The sequence below is a fragment of the Eumetopias jubatus genome, unplaced genomic scaffold (assembly GCF_037043125.1).
Source record: "Eumetopias jubatus isolate StellerSeaLion01/CBP00866 unplaced genomic scaffold, mEumJub1_p1.0 scaffold_1, whole genome shotgun sequence".
Lineage (NCBI taxonomy): Eukaryota > Metazoa > Chordata > Mammalia > Carnivora > Otariidae > Eumetopias > Eumetopias jubatus.
In genome coordinates, this window is record NW_028274807.1 from 198,307,885 (window position 1) to 198,329,748 (window position 21,864).

Genomic DNA, 21,864 nt, shown 5'->3' on the forward strand with positions numbered 1-21,864 from the left:
AGAAATGTCTGGCCTCCCTAAATTAGCTACAATGATCATCTCACCCCATCAGAGCCTTACTGGCCTGTAGAGAAAGCGAAGCCTAGAGTGTCTCCTTGACTCCTCAGCACCTTTCAAGAAGGAAGCACTGCTGCAGTTGCTCATGCTTAAAGGCTTCATTGCTCTACCAAGATACATGGTCTACTGCATATCAGCCCCATTCTGTGGCCTGTCTTCCAATCCAGGACAAAAAGGAATGATGGAGTAAGACCGACCTTCCCTTCTGTCCAGAAGATGCTCTCCTCTTTGCAGGGCTGGAATGGCATTGAGGGCTGAGGCTGCTCTCAGACAGGAGGACACCATCAGGTGTCAATAGGACAGCCTATTCCTATTTCCCTGTGAACCCTCTCTTCCACATGCAGCAAGTCAGGGCCCAGGGCTTCTTGCATTCTAGAGCTGGGCCTCTCTGCTGAATTTGCTTTGTTCTGTGTTTCTCCTACGCATTTTCTCTGGCACTGAATAGATGCATCCTTTTCTCTCCCTGAGGTGGTGACAGCCAAGACTGGGATTTGAACTTCCATGTGGAAACAGGCATAGGATAAAAAAGAGGCCACATGTGACTTCAAGGTACACTGGGATTTGAGGCAAAACTCCCAGCTAAGTAAGAGGTTACTTTATCTTGTTTTTCCTTCTCGGTTCATCTATCTTCTCTGAAGGCCAGAGATGCTTATGACCCAGGCAATACCATCTTTACACAGTCTCAACCTCACCACAACTTCTAGTAACTTTTACCTGATCTGCTTGCCTTCTCTCATATCATATAAGGAAAAGAAGACATCGGTGTCTTCCCCAATGGTATTGTAGGTGAAACTCTTCAGGCTGAGGAAGAAGTGGTGTGGCACTGGCATCCGACAAGTATCCCCATGACGTGGGCGCATTGTATCTACCTAATGAGGAAGGCAAAAAACAGTGATTCCTATTTTAATTATTCACTACATTGATCATAAATAAAATGAAAACTAAATGACTAATTCTCCTCATACTACCAAAGGGGATCATGTAAAAGAGACAGAAGGGTGTCTTCCCTGCTAGCTAGTAGGGGAGTGTTCTGTCAATATGCTTGGTTTGAGGCAGGCAAATATGCCGCTGGGAGAAGTAAACTGAGTGAAGGAACTATGGGAACGGTAATTACAACTTATGAGTGAACTTAATATCTCCACTAGGTCACAGACTTCTAAATTCTCCATAAACTTCTAAATTCAAAGTTACTGCTTGGAGATCCTGTCACCCTGATGCACTTGATTTACAATGTTAGATGGTAATAGATACCATTCTAAATGACACTTTAACTTTCTCCCAGACAGATTCATTTTAGCCTCCCAGTCTATATTATTTCAATTGTGCTTATGTAAATTTGTACAGAGGAGTGAGGGGAGACTGGCCATATCTGCTCGGAGGTCAGGGCTATTTAGATGAAAGGCATCACATGATCAAGATGTCTGTGGTGGCTATCATTGCCTGTTGCATCCCCATGCTGTGATCTCTTAAAGTGCTGTAGGAAAAGACTGGGAGGCCTACTTAAGCTGCTTACCTGGGATGTGCTTTGCTGGACACTCTGCCGGCTGGATAAGTGCTGTGGAAAGAAAGAAAGAAAAATTCACTCATCTGGGAAGGAAACTAACTTTTATTAAGCACCCTCCATATGCTAAGTGTTCTGCAGTCTTACATATATGTTCTCACTTAATTCTGATAACCTTTTTAGAACAATGCTATTTGTATTTGATGGAGGCAATAAAGCTTGGTGTAAGAAAGTGATGTGCTGAATATCATACAGCAAGAAGGTGGCAAAGTCTGGATTCAAACCCAAGCCTCTCCAGCCCAAAGTCCTAGCCAAGTCACAGGTGCTTGCTACTGGATTTGTGCTTTGACACTGTCCTCTCCACGCCCTCTACCACATACCTAGCTGCAAGATCCAGTTTCTTTTTTTTATTTTTAAATTTTATTTTATTATGTTAGTCAGCATACATTACACCATTAGTTTTTTTTTAATTTTTTAAAAAGATTTTATTTATTCACTCGAGACACACACACACACACACACACACACACACACACACACACACACACACAGAGCATGAGCAGGGAGAGAGGCAGAGGGAGAAGCAGGCTCCCTGATGAGCCAGGAGCTCGATGTGGGGCTTGATCCTAGAACCCTGGGATCATGACCTGAGCCGAAGGCAGATGCTTAACCATCTGAGCCACCTGGTGCCCCTACATTATTAGTTTTTGATGTACTGTTCCATGATTCATTGTTTGCATATAACTCCCAGTGATCCATGCAAAACGTGCCCTCCTTAATACCCATCACTGGGCTTACTCTCCCCCCACCCCCCTCCCCTCTAAAACCCTCAGTTTGTTTCTCAGAGTCCATAGTCTTTCATGGCTCATCCTCCCCTCCGATTTCCCACCCTTCATTTTTCCCTTCCTACTATCTTTTTTTTTTTTTAAGATTTTATTTATTTATTTGACAGAGAGAGAGACAGTGAGAGCAGGAACACAAGCAGGGGGAAGCAGGAGAGGGAGAAGCAGGCTTCCCTCCGAGCAAGGAGCCTGATGTGGGACTCGATCCCAGGACCCCGGGATCATGACCTGAGCCGAAGGCAGACGCTTAACGACTGAGCCACCCAGGCGCCCCTTCTTTTTTTTTAACATATAATGTATTATTTGTTTCAGAGGTACAGGTCTGTGATTCAACAGTCTTACACAATTCACAGCACTCACCATAGCACATACCCTCCCCAATGTCTATCACCTAGCCACCCTATCCCTCCCACCCTCCACCACTCCAGCAACCCTCAGTTTGTTTCCTGAGATTAAGAGTTTTTTATGGTTTGTCTCCCTCTCTGGTTTCATCTTGTTTCATTTTTTTCCTCCCTTCCCCTATGATCCTCTGTCTTGTTTCTTAAATTCCTCATATAAGTGAGATCATATGATAATTGCCTTTCTCTAATTGACTTATTTTACTTAGCATAATACCCTCTAGCCATCTTGCAAATGACAAGATTTCATTTTTTGATGGTTGCATAATATTGCATTGTATACACACACACACACACACACACACACACACACACACACACACACCACATCTTCTTTATCCATTCATTTGTTGATGGACATCTTGGCTCTTTCCATAATTTGGCTATTGTGGACATTGCTGCTACAAACATTGGGGTGCATATGGCCCTTCTTTTCACTACATCTGTGTCTTTGGGGTAAATATCCAGTAGTGCAATTGCTGGGTTGTAGGGGAGTTCTATTTTCAACTTTCTGAGGAACATCCATACTGTTTCCAGAGTGGCTGTACCAGCTTGCCTTCCCACCAACAGTGTAGGAGGGTTCCCCTTTCTCCACATCCTCACCAAATCTGTCATTTCCTGACTTGTTAATTTTAGCCATTCTGACTGGTGTGAGGTGGGATCTCATTGAGGTTTTGATTTGTATTTCCCTGATGTTGAGTGATGCTGAACACTTTTTCACGTCTCCGTTGGCCATCTGGAAGTCTTCTTTGCAGAAATGTCTGTTCATGTCTTCTGCCCATTTTTTAAAATTTATTTTATTATGTTATGTTAGTCACCATACAATACATCATTAGTTTTGATGTAGTGATCCATGATTCATTGTTTTCGTATAACACCCAGTGCTCCATGCAATACTGCCCTCCTTAATATTCATCACCAGGGTAACCCATCCCCCCACCCCTCTCCTTTCTAAAACCCTCGTTTGTTTCTCAGAGTCCATAGTCTCTCATGGAGACTCTCTCCTTCTCCGATTCCGCCCCCCTTCATTTTTCCCTTCCTTCTCCTAATGTCCTCCATGCAATTATTCCTTATGTTCCACAGATAAGTGAAACCATATGATAATTGACTTTCTCTGCTTGACTTATTTCACTCAGCATAATCTCCTCCAGTCCCATCAATGTTGATGTAAAAGTTGGGTATTCATCCTTTCTGATGGCCGACTAATATTCTATTGTACATATATGGACCACATCTTCTTTATCCATTCATCTGTTGAAGGGTATGTCGGCTCTTTCCACAGTTCGGCTATTACGGACATTGCTGCTATGAACACTGGGGTGCATATGGTCCTTCTTTTCACTACATCTGTGTCTTTGGGGTAAATAACCAGTAGTGCAATTGCTGGTCATAGGGTAGCTCTATTTTTAATCTTTTTAGGAACCTCCATACTGTTTTCCAAAGTGGCTGTACCAACTTGCATTCCCACCAACAGTGTCTTTCTCCACAACCTCTCCAACATTTGTTGTTTCTTGCCTTGTCAATTTTTGGCATTCTAACTGAATCCTAGAGGAGAACATAGGCAGTAATCTCTTTGACATCGGCCACAGCAACTCCTTTCAAGATACATCTCCAAAGGCTAGTGAAACAAAAGCAAAAATGAACCTTTGGGACTTCATCAAGGTAAAAAGCTTCTGCACAGCAAAGGAAACACTCAACAAAACAGAGGCAACCCACAGAATGGGAGAAGATATTTTCAAATGACACTACAGACAAAGCACTGATTTCCAAGATCTATAAAGAACTTCTCAAACTCAACACCCAAAATCAAATAATCCAGTCAAGAAATGGGCAGAAGACATGAACAGACACTTCTCCAAAGAAGACATACAAATGGCTAACAGACACATGAAAAAATGTTCATCATCATTAGCTATCAGGGAAATTCAAATCAAAACCACATTGAGAAACCACCTTACACCAGTTAGAATGTGAAGAGTTTTAATCAAGTAAGGATGCTGCACGTATTGAATGGAGCACTGGGTGTCATACGCAAACAATGAATCATGGAACACTACATCAAAAACTAATGATGTGATGTATGGTGATTAACATAATAAAATTAAATTAAAAAAAAAGAAAGGATGCTGCACTTTGTCAAATGCTTTTTCTGCATCTATTGAGAGGATCATATGGTTCTTGTTCTTTCTTTTATTAATGTATAATATCACATTGATTGATTTGCACATGTTGAACCAATTTTGCAGCCCAGAAATACATCCCACTTGGTTGTGGTAAATAATCCTTTTACTGTATCATTGAATCCTATTGGCTAGTATTTTGGTCAGAATTTTTGCATCCATTTTCATCAAGGATATTGGTCTGTAGTTCTCCTTTTTGATGGAGTCTTTGGTTTTCGGATCAAGGTAATGCTGGCCTTATAAAATGAGTTTGGAAGTTTTCCTTTCCATTTCTATTTTTTGGAACAGTTTCAGAAGAATAGGTATTAATTTAACATCATAGGGTTTTGTGCAGATTAACCTGCCACAGTATCTATCATATCGTAAGTGGCCGATCATTCTTATTTTATTATTATTGGTATTCTTCTTTATAAGTAGTTATTATAGAAAAGTCAGTCACATTTAGAAGGAAACCCTGGCCAGGAAGAATTGTGGATTCACAACAATTCAGTCCCTGGTCTTGGTAAACTCAACAAGGAGAGTTTCTATCTGCTCCTGTTGGGCCCTAGACGTGTGAGACAGCACTCATTTGGCAAACCATTCTACATCACATTGGTAGGAAGCATGGTTGCTGAGTAGAATGGTTTCATTTCTTTTCTCTTTTTTTTCTTGTACACAATTTTCATAATAGTTTTATTTGTAAAAGCCCCAAAGTAAAAATAACATAAACGTCCATCAATAGAAAAATGGGTAAACAATTTTTTAAAATTTAAATTCAATTAGCCAACATATAGTACATTATTACTTTTCGGTATAGGGTTCAATGATTCATTAGTTGCATATAACACCCAGTGCTCATCACATCACATTCCCTCCTTAATTTAATTTAGGGTTAAATGTGTGTATTTGGAAAACTGAATACAATTAAATATTAATTTAAATGTATCTTACTAGCTGTATTTGTTAATTATTAAATATTTATGTGTATTATTAGCTACATTACTTAATTATTATTGACTACTAATGTCCATTCATGGGATTATATGTTCCCATGATATATATTAAATATAATAAAATAGGCCTCCACCAGCTTGGAAAATCATCACACAGAATGTATATGTACAAAAAGACCCATCATATACAAAAAAGCTTTTAAAAAAATCAGGCTTTCAAAAAAAATCAAGTTTTCTACAGTTTACTGACCCATATCCTACTGGAAATGTTATTGGCCTAAAATGTTTTCCATTGTTTTATTTTATTTTCAGGGGCTGCACTAAGTCATTCTCAAGTGGATTTACTGATTAACTCTTAAAAATGACTACCAATCTTAAACATAAATGCTCAGTTATAACTATATGCAGGAGTTTACAGCTTATTTCAGTGTAAAACATCCCTGTTGACAATAACGAATGTCATTTTAGATTTCAGAAGCATCAAATTTGAGGAGAACTTTCAAACCAGTCTAACCACATGGGTGGCCCAAGAAAGGCATCAAAACTGGCATTCTGGAACATCTTTTATGGCATTATAAGGAAAAACCACTTCCCTGTTACCAGGCAGCATTCAGCTGGCCAGCTGATATGTCCCTCTTCGGATCCATCACCACCTGTACTAGAGCTATAATATTATTGTCTCCATGTTTGCTACCCAACTCTAGACTGCCCTCCCAGGGAGCAAAAAACCCTATCTTAATCGTCTTTATATCCTAAATACATCAGGCAGTGTACAATGTACATCAAATATAAATTAATTAAGAATTGCACGGACTTTACTAGTGGGAGTATATATAATCATTGTGGAAAAAAATATGGCCTAATATATTAAAGCTGAAGATGTGATTACCTAATCATTCAGTAATTTGTCTCCTGGTTATAAACTTCATAGTATTCAAAGACCTTTGTGAATATATATAAAATATTTGGCTGGCCAGATGTCTGTCTGCCTATCTGTCTGGCCAGCCAAATACTAACACTTCTTGGTTTTAAATCTGTATTTCTGTTAATACTGGTAACTTATATTTTCCTAGGAAAACTTTTTTATTTTATCCAAGTTTTCTCATTTATTACCAGATAATTAAACAAAATATTCTGTTACGATTGCTTTTGTATCCTTTATGTTTGGAATAAATTCTCCTTTCTCATTAAAAAAATGTATGTACTACATTACTGCACTGCTAAATTGCCCCCATACAGAAGGCATTTTCATCCCTTTAAAGTCTATGGTTCATTTAATCTACAAAAGTCTACCAAAATGGAAAAAAACTCTGCAACTTTAAACATTCTATTCAACTGAATAACACATTTAATTGCCTACTATATATGTTCAGAATTGTGTTCAGTATTGTGGGTCTTACAAGGAAATATAAGACATATCTAGTCAGGATCACTAATAAAATGATGCTTCATTATTAGTAAATAACCCATTCAACTGATTTAAGTCCAGAAACGAAAGTACAAACATTGATCTAATAAAAATATTAAATAGCACTGGAAGATAACAGACTAACACTGTTCCCAATACATGCTAATGTAGAAAGATAATAACATAACAGGAGGTTATAATGTGAGTGCTCTGTTAGATCTTCCCACAATTTAGAAGCTCTTATATAATCTTCAAGTGTCTACGTTCCCCAAAGAGGCATAGCTCATTAAAATTAACATAAATACTTTGTTGTTGCTCTTTGAAAGGCTTTCTAGTTTGGACAGCACCAATTCTCTGTTGCTGAAAGTGGGTTTGGAGATGTTATGCAGAAGCAAGAACTGAGGAGCATTAGAGGCTTCCTCTGGTTCTTGTCATATAGAAGAGAAAATCCATTTGTGCATTTAAAGAAGATTTTTATCAATTATTACCATTCAGCACTTGCACAGGGGATTGGTTTGTGGGTTTTTTTTTGGTTTGTTGTTTTTTAGGAAAAACAAAATGCTCTAAATGTAAGCTTAAGGTATGATCCTATTCATAAAGGTTTTCTTGTAAAATGAGTGACAAAGAGTATTAAAATCAGAAAGTTTCACATGGAGTCTTTATAATCTCCAGTAATAGATTTAAGTGTTAATACAAAAAGGTTCCAAAAGGTTATTCCTTTGAAACTTGTTGATAAATTTAAGATTTAACCCAAACACTTACTGTGCATTTACCATATGCAATTTAACATAAAAATAAGTGGTTTTCAATAAATTTATGGACTTTCAAAAGGTTGGTTTCAAATGGTTTTTCTTCACCCTATCTAGTTCTTTCTATCTAAAAGCAAATACATGGGATAAAAGACAGCATGAAATGAGAAAATAAAAAGGGGCTTGAAACTTTCTTTGGCCTTTTTGAGAAGTCAACATTTTAAAATTAACATTTAAAAGTATTAAAAGTAATATAAGCACATAGTATTAAAAGTTAAATAACCCTAAAAGTCTTGCAATAAAATTATCAGTCCTCTATTCATGCTGTACTATTTCCTAGAGATTAGTACTTTCAACTCTTTATAACTTTTCTCTAAAATTTATCAAATATTTCTAAACGTCACATTTATATTGCTCTCTTGTTATGCAGTTTTAGATTTATCTATTGGCTTCTTATAATGGCAGCTGAGGATTTTCACATCTGTTTATATCCATTTCCCTTCATCTATCTTCCTAATATCTCACAAGTTTTGGTTAAAACTTGTTTATAAGACTGTAACTTTTAAATATTGTTTACTGTTGGGCCAAATAGTGTACTTCAATTACATTTCCTTTCTTCTACTACATTCTGCTTTTGTTTTAGGAATCTCAGTTTTGTTTAAATTATTGGGTCTTCTCTTATGCCCTCCTACAGCTCTATAAAATACCTTTTAAAAAATACCTTTTAAAAACATTCTCCATGTGGTAAAACTACCAAATATCCTCTGAAGTAATTTTTCTCCTGGAGAGGTTTCCTGGCTGCCTTTCTGCTTTCACCGGAACCAATTACTCTCTAGGCCTATTGCATGACTGTCATCCTGGAAGCTCCCTCCAACGGTAACCCTAATTCTTTGCACCTCTCCTTTGAGTCAGAATCCCTTTCCTGGATGGCACATAATAGCCTCTTTTGGTTTACTCCCTCATTTTATTTATTAAAGATTTTATTTATTTGACAGAGAGAGACACAGAGCGAGAGATGGAACACAAGCAGGGGGAGTGGGGAGGGAGCAGCAGGCTTCCCGCGGAGCAGGGAGCCCGATGCATGCGGGGCTCGATCCCAGGACCCTGGGACCATGACCTGAGCCAAAGGCAGACACTTAATGACTGAGCCACCCAGGTGCCCCTACTCCCTCATTTTAAAGAAATAATTTATCCTTCAGTAGTTTCCTGAAAAAGGGTTGAAAAGACTTTTTGTTTGTTTTGAAAATTTGAGTGACCAGAATTTTTTTAGGCTACTTTCCCATTTGATTGATAATGTGGCTGAATAAAAATAGAATTCTAGGTCAAATTTTACCTTCCCTCAGAATTTTAAAGGCAATATTTCATTATTTTCTAGTTTTCAATGTTGCTATTAAGGAGACAAATGCTATTCTTATGACAAATCCTTAGAGGTGACCCATTTTTCTTGCAGGAAGCGTTCAGCTTTAGTGAGCTAAAGTTTCATAATTAAGTGCTAAATACTTGTTAGGCCCTTTCAATCTGGACACTAATATCTATGTTCTGGGAAAAGTTTTTTTCCAGCTTTATTGAGATATAATTGACATTTAACATTATATAAGTCTAAGGTGCACAACATGATGATTTGATACACGTATAATATTACAAAATGAGTACCACAGTAAGGTTAGTTAACACATCCTTTGTCTATCATAATTACTTTCTGTTGTTGGCATGGTGAGAATGTTTAAGATCTACTCTTTTAACAAACTTTCAAGTACAAAATACACTACTGTTAACTACAGTCACCATGCTTCACACATTAGATCCCCAGAACTTAGTCCTTGTACAAGTGAAAGTCTGTACCCTTTGACTAATATCTCATTTCCCCTACTCCCCAGCTCCTGGCAACCACCAATCTACTCTTGGTTTTAATGAGTTCAGCTTTTTTAGATTTCACATATGAGATCATAAAATATCTGTCATTCTCTGACTTATTTCACTTAGTATAATGCTTTCAAGGTTTATCTATGTTTTCACAAATGGCAGGATTTCCGTCTTTATTATGGATGATTAATATTCCATTGTATATACACTGTATTTGATTTTCCATTCATTCATCAATGGACACTTAGGTTGTTTCTATGTCTTGGCTATTGTGAATAATACTGCAATGAACAAGGAAGTACAGATATCTCTTTGAGATCCTGATTTCAATTCCTTTGGATATATACCCAGAAGTGGAATTGCTGGATCATATGGTAGTTCTATTTTCTATATATATATATATATTTTGAGGAATCTCCATTCTGTTTTTTATAGTGACTGTACAAATTTATATTTCCAATAGTGCACAAGAGTTCTCTTTTTTTTTAAATTCATTTATTTATTTTAGAGAGAGAGCAAGTGAGCACAAGTGGGGGGAAGGGCAGAGGGAGAGACTCTCAAGCAGACTCCCCATTGAGCGTGGAGCCTGAAGACACAGGGCTCAATCTCATGACCCTGAGATCATGACCTGAGCAGAAATCATGAGTGGGCCGCTCAACCGACTCAGCCACCCAGGTGCCCCAAGAGTTCTCTTTTCTACACATCCTTGCCACTATTTATCTCATCTTTTAAAAAACTCTATTTCTCTTTTATTTTTTGATTATTGAAATATAATTGACATACAATGTTACATTAGTTTCAGATGTACAACACTGATTCAACAATACTATACATTATTCAATGTTCACCACAGTTAAGTGTAGTCCTCATCTGTCACCATCCAATGTTATTACAATATTATTTACTATACTCCCTATGCTGTACTTTCCACTCCATGAATTATGTATTTTATAACTGGAAGTTTGTACCTCTTGTCTTTTTGATGACAGGTATTCTAACAGGTGTGAGGTAATATTTCATTGTGGTTTTGATTTGCACTTCTTTAATGACTGGTGATACTGAATACCTTTTCATGAATTTTTGTCTCTTCTTTGGAAAAAAGTCAGATCTTTTGCCCATTTTAAAAATCAAATTATTTGGTTTTTTTGCTCTTGAACTTTAGGAGTTCCTTACATATTTTGGATATGAATTCTTTGTCACCTATATGGTTTATGAATATTTTCTTCTATTCTGTAAGCTGATTTTTCATTTTGTTGTTTCTTTTGCTGTACAGAAGCTATTTTGTTTTAATGTTGTCTCACCTGTTGATTTTCACTTTTGCTGTTGTGCTTTTGTTGTCATATTAAAAAAAATATCACCAACACCAATGTCAAGCAGCTTTGCTCTGTTTTCTTCTGGGAGATAACAGTTTCAGGGCTAATATTTAATCCATTTAGAGTCAATTTTTGTGAGTGGTTGAAGACAGAGGTACAATTTCATTCTTCTGCATGTAAATATCCTGTTTTCCCAACATTTACTGAAGAGACTCTCCTTTCCCTATTGAATATTATTGGCTCCCTTGTCAAATATTAGTTCACCATATACATGTGGGTTTACTTCTGGGGTCTCAATTCAGTTCCATTGGTCTGTGCACCTATTTTTATGCCAGTACCACACTGTTTTGTTTTTTTGTTTTTTTCCCCACACTGTTTTGATTACTATAAATTTGTAATATAGTTTGAAATCAGAAAGTGTGATACCTCCAACTTTGTTCTTTCTCAAGATTACTTGGCTATACAAGGTATATTGTAGTTCCATTTGAATTTTAGGATTGTTTTTTCTATTTCTGGAAAATCCCACTGGCATTTTAATAAGGACTGTATTGAATCTATACATGGTTTTATGCAGCATGAACATTTTAAGAATATTAATTCTTCCAATTAAAAAACATGGGATATCCTTCCATTTACTTGTGTCTTATTTCTTTCATCAATGTCTTATAATTTTTAGTGTATAGATCTTTCACTTCCTTGATTAAATTATTCCTAAGTATTTTATTGTTTTTGATGCTATTGTTCATGGGACTGTTTTCTTTCTTTTCAAATAGTTCATTGTTAGTGTATTCTGACTTTTGCAATTAACTTTTGTGTGTTGATTTTGTATTTTGAAACTTTACTGAATTTATTAGCAGTTTGGGGGGAGAAGCTTGAGGATTTTCTATATATAAGGACATATCATATGCAAATAGAAACAATTTGACTTCTTCCTTACCAATTTGGATGTCTTTTCTTTTTTTCTTGCCTAATCACTCTGGCTAAAACTTCTAATACTATGTTGAAAAGGAATGGTGAAATTAGGCACCCTAGTCTGGTTTTGATGTTAGAGGAAAAGCTTTCAACCTTTCACTGTTGAGCATGATGTCAGCTGTGGGCTTGTCATGTATGATCTTTATCATGTTGAGGTGTGTTGCTTCTATGTCCATTTTGTTGAGAGCTTTTTTTTTTAAAGATTTATTTATTTTAGAGATATGGTAGTGAGGGGCAGAGGAAAAGGGAGTGAGAGTCCCAAGCAGACTCTGTGCTGAGCATGGAGCCCAAGTTGGGGCTTGATCTCATGACCCCAAGATCACAACCTGAGCTGAAACCAAGAGTTGGGCACTCAACCGACTGTGCCACCTAGGTGCTCCATTTTGTTGAGAGCTTTTTTCATGAAAGGATATTGAATTCTGTCAAGTGCTTTTTCTGCATCTCCTGAGATTATCATATGATTTCAAAATATCATTCCATTAATGTGGTGTCTCACCTTTATGCTGAACAATCCTTGAATTCCAGAAATAAATCCCACTTGTTCATGGTGTATGATCCTATTAATGAGCTGCTGAATTTGATTTGCTAGTATTTTGTTGAGAATTTTTGCATCTCTATTCATCAGAGATATTGGTCTGTAGATTTTTCTTGTTTTTTTTTTATTATGTTCAGTTAGCCAACATACAGTACATCAACAGTTTTTTATGTAGTGTTCAACGATTCATTAGTTGTGTATAACACCCAGTGCTCATCACAACACATGCCCTCCCTAATACCCATCACCTGGTTACCCCATTCCCCCCTCTTCTGTAACCCTTAGTTTAGTGTCCTTATCTGACTTTTGGTATCAGGGTAATGCTGGCCTTGTAAAATAAGTCTGTGAATGCTCCCTCCTCTTCAATTTTTTGGAAGAGTTTGAGAAGGACTGGTATTCATTCTTCCTAAATGTTCAATAGAATTCACCCATGAAGCCATTTGGTCCTCAGCTTTTCTTTGTTGGGAAGTTTTTGATTACTGATTTACTCTCCTTACTTGTTACTAGTCTGTTCAGCCTTTCTATTTCTTCTCGAATTAGTCTTGTTAGGTTGTATGTTTCTATCTAGACTGTCCAATTTGTTGGCATATAATTATTCACACTAGTCTCTTATGATATATTTCTGTTGTATCAGTTGTAATGTCCTTTTTCACCTATAAATTCACTTATTGAGTTCTTTTCTTGGCAAGTCTAGCTAAAGGTTTGTCAATTTTGTTTATCTTAAAAAAAAAAAAACCCAACTTTTAGTTTCCTTCCTTGATGTTTTCTATTGTTTTTTCCGTTCATTTTCTGTATTTTTAGCAGCACTTTATCTCCTTCCTTCTGCTAAATTTGGACTTAGTTATTCTTCTAGTTCTTTGAGGTATAAAGTTCAGTTATTTGAGATTTTTCTTAATTTAGGCATTTACTACTATAAACTTTCCTCTTAGAACTGATTTATTTATTTAATGTTTGATAAGTTTTAGTATGCTGTGTTTCCATTTTTTTGTCTCAAGATTTTTTTTTTTAAGTTCTCTTTTGATGTCTTCTGTGACCCACTGGTTATTCAGGAGTGTGTTGTTTAATTCTCACATATTTGTGAATTTTCTGGCTTTCTTCCTGTTATTGATTTCTAGTTTCAAATCACTGTCATAAGAAAAGATATTTCATATAATTTTAATCTTCTTGAATTTGTTAATACTTATCTTGTGGCCTAACATCTGATCTATCCTGGAGATTGTTCCATGTGCACTTGAGAAGAATGTATATCCTACTCTGCTTTAGGATGGAATATTCTGTATATGTGTGTTAGGTCCATCAGGTCCTAAGTATAGGGACCTAAGTCAAGTCTAATGTGTCCTTATTGATTTTCTGTCTGATCTATCCAATATTGAAAGTGGGGCATTGACGTCCCCTACTATTATTGTGTTGTCTATTTCTCCCTTTAGTTTTGTTAATATTTGCTTTCTATATTTAGGTGCTCTGAAGTTGGGGGCATATACATTTACATCTGTCATATGCTCTTAATGAACTGACTCTTTCATCATTATATAATCACTTATTTGTCTCATTACAGCTTTTAACTGTAAGTCTATTTTGTCTGATATAAGAATAGCTACCACTGCCATCTTTTGGGTACCTTTTTTCTATCCCTTTCCTTTCAGCCTATGTGTGTCATCAAAGCTAAAGTAAGTCTGTTGTAAGTAACATATTCTTGGATCATTTCTTAATCTATTTAGCCACTCTATATCTTCGATTGAGAATTTAATCCATTTACATTTTTTTATTGCATTTCGCCTTATTGTGCTTCACATATACTGTGTTTTTCACAAATTGAAGGTTTTTGGCAACCGTGAATTGAACAAGTCTGTTGGTGCCATTTTTTCCAATAGCATTTGCTCGCTTCGTGTCTCTGTGTCACATTTTGGTAATTCTCCCAATATTTCAAATTTTTTCATTATTACTATATTTGAATTGCTGAAATCTCATGATAAATTTTTTAAAAATTTTATTATGTTATGTTAGTCACCATATATTTACATTTAAAGTAATTTCAATAGGGAAGGATTCATTATTGCCATTTAAATAAACTGTTTTCTGAAAAAAAAGTTTTGTTTTCTGGCTCTTTTTGTAGTTCCTTTATTCCTGTCCCCCTCACTTGCTGTCTTTCTTTGTGAATTGATGATTTTCCATAGTGGTATGCTTTGATTCCTTTCTCTTTATTTTGCATGTATCTACTGTAGGTTTTTGCTTTCTGGTTACATGAAGCTAACATAAAACATCTTATAGCTGTAACAGTCTATTTTAGGATAATTACAACTTAACTTCAATCCCATCCAAAATCTCTACCCTTTTACTCAGCACCTCCCCCTTTATGTTTTAGATGTTCCAATTTATGTTTTTATATTGTATATCCATTAGCAAATTATACTAACTATAGTTATTTTTTTCATGTTTCAAGTTTTTATTTAAATTCTAGTTAGTTAACAGAGAGTGTAATATTGGTTTCAGGAGTAGAATTTAGTGATTCATTACTTACATATAACACCCAGTGCTCATCACAACAAGTGCCCTCCTTAATATCCATCACCCATTTAGCCCATCCCCTACCCAACCCCCTCCAGCAACCCTCAGTTTGTTCTCTATAGTTAAGAGTCTCTTATGGTTTGCCTCCCTCTCTCTTTATTTTTTCTTCCCCTATGTTCATCTGTTTTGTTTTCTTAAATTCCACTATGAAACCATTTGGTATTTGCCTTGACTTAATTTGTTTAACACAATACACTCTAGTTCCATCCATGTTGTTGCAAATGGCAAGACTTTATTCCTTTTTATGGCTGAGAAATATTCCATTGTATATATTTATCCATTCATCAGTCAATGGACATTTAGGTTCTTTCCATAATTTAGCTATTGTTGATAATACTGCTATAAACCTCAGGGCACATGTGCCCCTTTGAATCAGTATTTTTGTATCCTCTGGGTAAATACATAGTAATGCAGTTGCTGGGTCATAGGGTAGTTCTATTTTTAACTTTCTGAGGAACCTTCATAATGTTTTGCGGAGTGGCTGCACCAGTTTGCATTCCCACCAACAGTGTAAGAGTGTTCCCCTCCCTCCATACATCCTAGCCAACACCTGTTGTTTCTTGTGTTGTTGATTTTAGCCATTCTGACTGGTGTGAGATGATATCTCACTGTAGATTTGATTTATATTTCCCTGATGATAAGTGAAGTTGAGCATCTTTTCATGTATCTGTTGACCATCTGGATTTTTTTTTGGAAAAATGTCTGTTCATGTCTTCTGCCCATTTCTTAACTGGATTATTCATTATTTTGGATGTTGAGTTTGATAAGTTCTTTACAGATTTTAGATACTAACCCTTTATCAGATATGTCATTTGTAAATGTCTTCTCCCATTCTGAAGGTTGTCTTTTAGTTTTGTTGATTGTTTCCTTCGCTGTGCAGAAATTTTTTATTTTTATGAAGCCTCAATAGTTCATTTTTGCTTCTGTTTCCCATGCCTCCAGAGATGTGTATAGTAAGAAGCTGCCAAGACTGATCTCAAAGATCTCTTTCTGCCTGTGTTCTCCTCTAGGATTTTAGTGGTTTCCTGTCTCACATTTAGGTCTTTCACCCATTTTGAATTTATATTTGTGTATGGTGTAAAAAAGTGGCCTAGATTCATTCCTCTGCATGTTGCAGTCCAGTTTTCCCAACACCATTTGTTGAAGAGACTCTCTTCCATTGGATATCCTGCTTTGTCAAAGATTAGTTAACCATATAGTTGTGGGTCCATTTCTGGGTTTTCTATTCTGTTCCATTGACCTATATGTCTGTTTTTGTGTTAGCTACAGTTATTTTAAAATTTTCTGTCCTTTAACCTTTATGCTAGAGTTATAGAACACCATATTACAGTATTGGAGTATTCTGAATTTGACTATGTACTTATCTTTACCATTGTGTTTTATATTTTCATGTGTTTTCATGCCACTAATTAACATTTTTTCATTTCAGCTTGAAGAACTTGCAGCATTTCTTGTAAGTCAGTCTAGTAATTTTGAACTCCCTCAGCTTTTGTCTGGGAAAATCTTTATATCTCCTTTATTTCTGAAGGACAACTTTCCTGGGTAAAGCATTCTTGGCTGGCAGGTGTTTTTTTTTTTTTCCTTTCAGCACTTTGAACATATATCATCCCATTTTCTCCTGGCCTAAAAGGTTTCTGCTAAGAAATATGCTCATGGCATCATGCGGGGTGCCTTGTAAGTGACAAGCTTCTTTCATTGCTTTCAAGATTCTTTGATTTTTAAACAGTTTTATTGTAATGCCTTGGAGAAGATCTCTTTGAGGACTGAAATTGTTTGGAGACCTATGAATATCATGAACTTGGATATCCAAATCTTTCCCCAGATTTAGAAAGTTCTCAGACACTATCACCTTAAATAAACTTTCTGCCCCTTTCTCCTTCTCTTCTTTGGTACTCTAATAATGTGTAGATTAATTCTTTTAATGGTGTCCTAGAAGTCCCACAGGATTTCTTCATTCTTTTTCAACTTATCTGTCTTTGAGTTCACTGATTCTCCTGCTTGGTCCTTCTGATATTGAAGCTCTCTATTGAATTCTTCAGTATTTGTATCCTTCAGCTCCAAAATTTATTTGGTTATTTTTTATATTTTCTATCTTTTTGTTGAACTTTTCATTTTGTTCTTATATTATTTACCTGATTTTGTTGGATTGTTTTTCTGTTTGAGCTATAAACTCTCTGAGCACCTTCAGAACAGTTATTTTGAATTATTTATCAGGAAATTTGTGTATTTCCATTTCTTTAGGGTCACTGAAAGTTTACTGTGTTCCTTTGGTGGTATCATGTTTCCTTGATTTTCATGATTCCTATACTCTTGAATAGTTGTCTGTGCATGTGAAGAGCAGTCACTTCTTCCAGACTGTACTGACTGACTTAGACAGAGGAAAGACCTTCACCAATGGGTGGGGGGCATGCCAGAGAATGCTGTGACTCTGGCCCTAGCGGTAAAGGGTGCTAAGTACATGTGGCAGCTCTGGGCCCAAGAGTGTGTATCTCACTGGTTTAGGCCACATGGGTCCACAACATCACCACGTGATCCTTGTGGAGAGCTGCAGAGGGTCCACAGTGTCTGCAATGGTTGTTGGGGTCCTCAGTGGCTCTTCCAAGTCCAGCAGCTAGGAATGTGGGCAGACAGCAGTGGTGGCCAGAGCTGGTAGTATGTACACCCTGCTGCAGATACCTGCAAAATGTCAGGGGAAAGCTGCAGCCACAGAGGTAATGGTAAGGGCTGGGACCAGGAGAAGAGGCTGATGCCAACTGCACATGCACTAGCAACTGCAGGGGCCCTGGTTATTGGCATGCATTTGTGCAGCTGTAGAGGCAGTAGAGACTGGGACAGGAGTTGGGCTGGCAATATGCAGGTGCATAGATGCAGGGGCTAGCTTTGGGTGAGCCCATCAATGCAGGCCATTGACAAGTGTCAAGGGCAAACATGGACCCATAAAGCAGCTGTGGGGGTCTTGGCTGCTGGCACACACTCCTGTGTTTACAGGAGTTCACCATGGGAGCATGCACGGCAGTGGAGGCCAGTGACAGAAGTCAGGCTAGCAGTGTGCAGGTATACAGCTACCGGGGCTAGGCGTGAACATATGCACAACCATGGGGGTCAGCCATGGGAGTCTAGGCTGGTATGTTACATGTGTATAGCCACAGAGGCAGGGGCTGGCTGCTGCATATTTCATGCCCCAGGAAGTGGGGGGAGAGAGCAGGAGGTGCTCAGGGGGCTGGAATCTGTGAATGCAAATACCTGTGGGGTGAAAAACTTGGTGAAAAAATATGCAGGGGTTCTGTGGCAGATTCGCTGGCCACTGGTTTCTTCAAAGGTGGAAGATGCTGGAGTCCTCTGTGAGCAGTTTATTGGGGTCCATGACAAGGTCCTCAGTGATGAAAGCTGCAGGGGTTTGCAGCATCTATAAGGGTAGCTGAAGTCCTCGGCAGTGAAGGCCGCTGGGATCCTATGCAGAGCAGGCCAGTGGGAACCATGGTAACTCTCACTGCATGGCTGATACAGGTAGCCCCTGCCCTTTTCCTTGTTCCTACATATCTCTAGATGTCTCACCTCTGCCAGTCTCTGGGTGGGGTAAAACTGAAGTGGGTCCTCTTATACAGTGGCCTGAAAGGCTGGATAAGCTGGTTACTCATCCTCCTCTCCTTTTTCCTGAGAGGGGAACTCTTTTAAGCCAGTTCTTTCTTGGTGCTGAGCAGTGCCAGCCTGGGGTATGGAATGACGCAGCAAAATGAAACTGTTCTTCCTACCCTTTTTGTATAGTTATTCTGAGGTTCTGCTCTACTGTCTTACTGAAGCTTCTTAAGTGATAGCTTTCTTCTGAGCTCTCCCAGAGCTATTTTTCATAATTGTTGATCTTCATGGGGGACAGAGGATGGAAAACTCCTATTCCACCATCTTGGTGATATCACCACCCTGGAAAATTTTTAATAAGATTTCTTCAGTAATTTTCTTTCTTTTTCTCTGTTCTCTCCTCTGAAACTCCATTATCTGGATATTGGACCTCTTGCATCAAACCTCTAACATTTCTCTCCTATTGATAATTTTTTGTTGTTGTCACCCTATTTTCTAATCTTTATATCAAGTTTACCTGTTATCTCATTTGTAATTTTCTAGAACTCCTTTGATTTCTTCTTAGATTGCTCCACTCTTCCTCCTTGTCATTTCCTCATTTCTCTTTGCGTACAACAACCATCATTTTCTTCTATTGACTTGTCTGTTTCTTCCAAGTTCCTTTCACATGTGTTTGTTCTGGTCTCTAACTTTTATGGGAGGTTTCCTCCAATGTTTATTGATGCTTGGCTGTTTGGAAGTGCTGTGTAGGATCTACTGAACACTGGGTTTTACTGTATGGAGGTCGGGGAAAAGGAGTGGTCATCTCATCCAACAGCTTTAAACACCACATATACTTTGATGACTTTAAAATTGTTATATCTGAACTTCACTTCTGAGGTCCAGACTTCTAACATCTCAATTTGGCAGTTTAAAAGGCATCTCAAACTTGAAAGGAAAAACCAGACCAATATATTGATCCCCACTGCTGTATTCCCAAACCTACTTCTGCCAAAATGTTTCCTATTCTACTTTTACAAGGTCAAAATTGGGAAGATCAAAACACAGGAGTCAGTCTTCTTTGTACACACATACCAAATCATATGTACACACATACAATCTTTTTTGTACACACATGCAAAATCAATCTATCAACTCCGAATGGATTTATCTCCAACACATATTCATAATCCAACAATTTCTTACTACTTCCTTTGCTCCAACTCTAGCCCAAATACTGAAAATTAAAATCTTTTTGCTTGAATGACTGCTCCCTGCTTCCATTTTTGCCCCACTCCAGTCCTTCTGTGCACATCAGCCGGAGGGATCCTTTTAAAATGAAAGACAGATCATGTGATTCCCCTGCTCAAATACCTTCATAGGCTTTAAATAAAATGCAAAATCCTCACCAAAAATAGAATCCTCTAAGCCACCATTGTGAGGGAAGTTCTTAGCCTCAACCTCTCAATCACCCTTCACTTTCCACATCTAATTGATCATCAAATTGATTTTTATTTACTAACATCTACATTCTCTACTGCATTTCTTCATTCTTATTGCTGTCTAGCCATTATTTATTGCCCAAATCACTTCTGTGGTCTCCTTCCTCCCTGATTCCAGTCTTCTGCATTTTACATTTTCTATAGGCAGAGACAGCATTTAAAACCCATATCCGGGGGCGCCTGGGGGGCTCTGTCAGTTATGTGTCCGACTCCGATTTTAGCTCAGGTCATGATCTCAGGGTTGTGAGACTGAGCCCCGAATTGGGCTCCATGCTGGGCATGGAGCCTGCTTGAGATTCTCTTTCTCTCCCTCTCTTAAAAAAAAAAAACAAAACACCCATATCCATATCCAGTCATGATACTCCCATGGTTACATCAGAGTACTGGAGAGAGTGCAATTTGGGGCTTACAAAACTCTTCATGATCTGACCCTTGCCTCCTTCTGCACCTTACTATCCCAATCACTCATGCATACTTACATGCCAAAGTTACCAAATATCTTATAGTTTCCTGGAACTACCACTTCCCTATGCTGTTATGCCATTTTGGAATGTCTCTCCTTGTTTGTCCTCTAGGTGAACCCCTGTCCACCCCTCAAGGCTCACCTTCAGTATTATTGCCACTGGAAGCTTTCATTGATTATTTTTCCAGCCCCAAGTAATCAGTCACTCCCTCTAACAACATCAGTGTATATGCAGCACATATATTCCAATTGTTTGCTTGTGGTCTATTTGATCCCACTAGAATAGTTTCTAAACATGGGGGCCATGTATAGACTTCATGGACAATCATCAGAAGGAACTGTCAATTCCCTAAAATTGAGTGTAAAACTTTGTATGCAAAACCATACTTGCGCTGTCCTAGGAAGAAATTCTATCTGATATTCATGACCCAGAAAGGGTTAAGATCCAATACTCCAGATGGTGATATTCTTGAGGGAAGGGATAAGTCTTGTTCATCTTTAATCTCTACATCCTATGCTCATCACATAGTTAGGGTAACTATACACAAATGCTTTTGTACACTAGCAAATATACATAAGCAATTGATATATTACTTGTATATTATTTAGGCAAATTTCCAAAGATCCTCAACCAGGCAACATACTTCGTAACTTTGAAGTTCCTTATAAAAATTACATTTTTCTTAAAGAGAAACTTATAATTCTTTCTAAAACCTGTAATTCTCACCAAAAATTAATTCTCAAATACATAACTCCTCGAAGTTTTACCCAGTCCCTTAGTCTAAGCTTAATAGTCACCTGAGGTTTCTGATGTTTGTTTGTTTTACCTCAAAATTTTTTACCTTTCTTTTAGTTACTTCTCATTCAGCCTGTAAAATGTAATCTTGGTCATTAATTAATTCAAAACATATTAATAACAGCACTGGGTGTTATATGAAAACAATGAATCATGGAACACTACATCAGAAACTAATGATGTACTGTATGGTGATTAACATAATAAAATAAAATAAAATTTAAAAAAATAAC

At 37.4% G+C, this 21,864-nt stretch overlaps 1 protein-coding gene across 1 annotated transcript in view; it reads right to left on the reverse strand.

The window, feature by feature from the left end:
• The window catches only part of DOCK3 (dedicator of cytokinesis 3), a 558,375-nt gene that overhangs the window by 158,130 nt on the left and 378,381 nt on the right, over window positions 1-21,864 (reverse strand). Inside the window, 2 exon segments of the mRNA XM_088022140.1 lie at window positions 772-926; window positions 1,571-1,612. Coding sequence (XP_087878266.1) covers window positions 772-926; window positions 1,571-1,612 — 197 coding nt within the window.